Source organism: Asparagus officinalis, chromosome 8, assembly GCF_001876935.1.
Source record: "Asparagus officinalis chromosome 8, Aspof.V1, whole genome shotgun sequence".
Taxonomy (NCBI): Eukaryota; Viridiplantae; Streptophyta; class Magnoliopsida; order Asparagales; family Asparagaceae; genus Asparagus; species Asparagus officinalis.
Window position 1 is genome coordinate 55063133 of NC_033801.1, and position 1716 is coordinate 55064848.

The window sequence follows — 1716 nt, forward strand, 5'->3', positions numbered from 1 at the left end:
TTCGTGCGACTCGTGGGGTCGGGCCAAGTATTCGTAGGCGAGACCCCCCCCCCTTTTTTGGAGCAGAACCAAATCTGATAGGAGATGAGCCACGTGCTTGCCTATAGGGCTTCGTGCTTCCTAGCTAAGGCGGCGCGGTCTCGTCGGGTCGTGGTGATCGTGACTCGACAACATGATGTCAGCTCGTGTGTTTCGCCCCACGACGCATCGTGGCCGTGTTTTCGAACCCGGCCGCTAGATCAAGTCGTGGTTTGGTTCGGGTTTCGCGGCTTTGACCGGCCCGTTCCCCTTTTCAATGACTCTTTCGCAACTGTAGAACGAGTTGTGAAGGACAATCTGGGCCGTCGATTTCGATCGTGGCCACGTCTCTTGAACACGATGTGTCTCGCTTTGCAAATGCATCAGAGCCACGCAAGCCCTTTCGCCTTTAAAATAGGTTTCGTCCTTTTCCTCTTTTTGAAAAGTTACTGGTGTGCGAAAATCTGCCCAAAGAGAAAGAATTCCCGCTTCGTTTCAATGGCGCCGAAATCTAAGAGGTGTAAAGTGCAGGGAAAGGGGCCCGGACGCTACTCCGATCGCCTGTCCGCCGGTGCGACCGCCGATGTGCCTGAGGCGCGCTCGGGTAAGTTGAGAAAGTTTGCTTTAACGTTCTCATGTTGGTCACCGCTGTCGTGCCAGGAAGATGAGTGCTGCTCATTTTGCCTTGGTGGGTTAGGCAGTCCCCGTGATTTTGGTAAAACTGCCCCTTTCTAGGCGGATTTTACCTTCATCTGCGTTTGGGCGATTCTAACCTTTATGGGCGAGATTGGTCTTTATCAGGCGAAGGTGAACTCGTCTTCTGACAGGCGAGTTCGACTTTCGTCTAGTAAAGGCGAACATGGCTTATGCAAGCGGGTCTCGTCATGTCGGGCGCATTTCGCTCCTTGACAGGCGGATCTGCATCTGGGCCTCCTGAATTTTTCTTGACTTTGTTTTGCAGGCGACCTTTCCGACCAAGCCCTCCCAAAAGGCGTGGCCACCGGTTTCGCCAGAGGTGAAGGTAATCCAGCACCTCCCCGATTTCTTCCTTGGGTCGGTGCCGCGTTTCTCCGCAGATAAGCGTGGTTGGCTCGACAAGGAGAGTCACCGATGGGCACCACCTGACGCTGCGTGAGTTGACCACCTGACGCTGGCGTGAGTTGACCACTGACGCGGTGTTGACAGACGAGGACAGGGCGGAGCTGTCGAAGCCTCAGTTTTTGGTTTGGCGGAGTTTTTTATTTTGTTATTCTGTCATCGATCCTTCCCGCCATTGCTGTCAACGAGCGCAAAAAAAAGAATTGGGTTTTGTCGTATAGTGGAGGGGACTCACTATTACCTTCCCGTCATGCCGAGGGGGTTCTCGATCGTCGGGCTACGGTCTTTCGCGGTCCCTCGAGTGATGAACTGGGACTTGACCCCCACTCAGGACGGGGTCACCTGTGGTGTCTTTACAGGCTCCACGACGGGATATGGGGTGGAGGGCTCATGTAAGCGCGTGACGGGTCTGCGCCCTGGCCTATTGTCTAACGAGCCGCCTGCAGGGGAGTCGACGGCGGTAGCAGAGACTTTCCGTCACCGCTTCTTTCGAGTAGGTGGGAGTTTTCCCCCAAAGGACTTCAGAGCCCCGGGGTGGGTATATTCTGCGCCGGGCAGCGATACTTGGTGGTCCAAGATCACCGATTGCATATTGGCCGA

The 1716-nt window shown here is 55.1% G+C and overlaps 1 protein-coding gene across 1 annotated transcript in view; it reads left to right on the plus strand.

Moving 5' to 3' along the window:
* The window catches only part of LOC109821262 (2-hydroxy-6-oxononadienedioate/2-hydroxy-6-oxononatrienedioate hydrolase-like), a 96588-nt gene continuing 95388 nt past the window's right edge, over nt 517-1716 (plus strand). Inside the window, exons 1-2 of the mRNA XM_020387444.1 lie at nt 517-622; nt 980-1039. Of these exons, the coding sequence (XP_020243033.1) occupies nt 517-622; nt 980-1039 (166 nt within the window). The remainder of the gene's footprint in view (nt 623-979; nt 1040-1716) is intronic.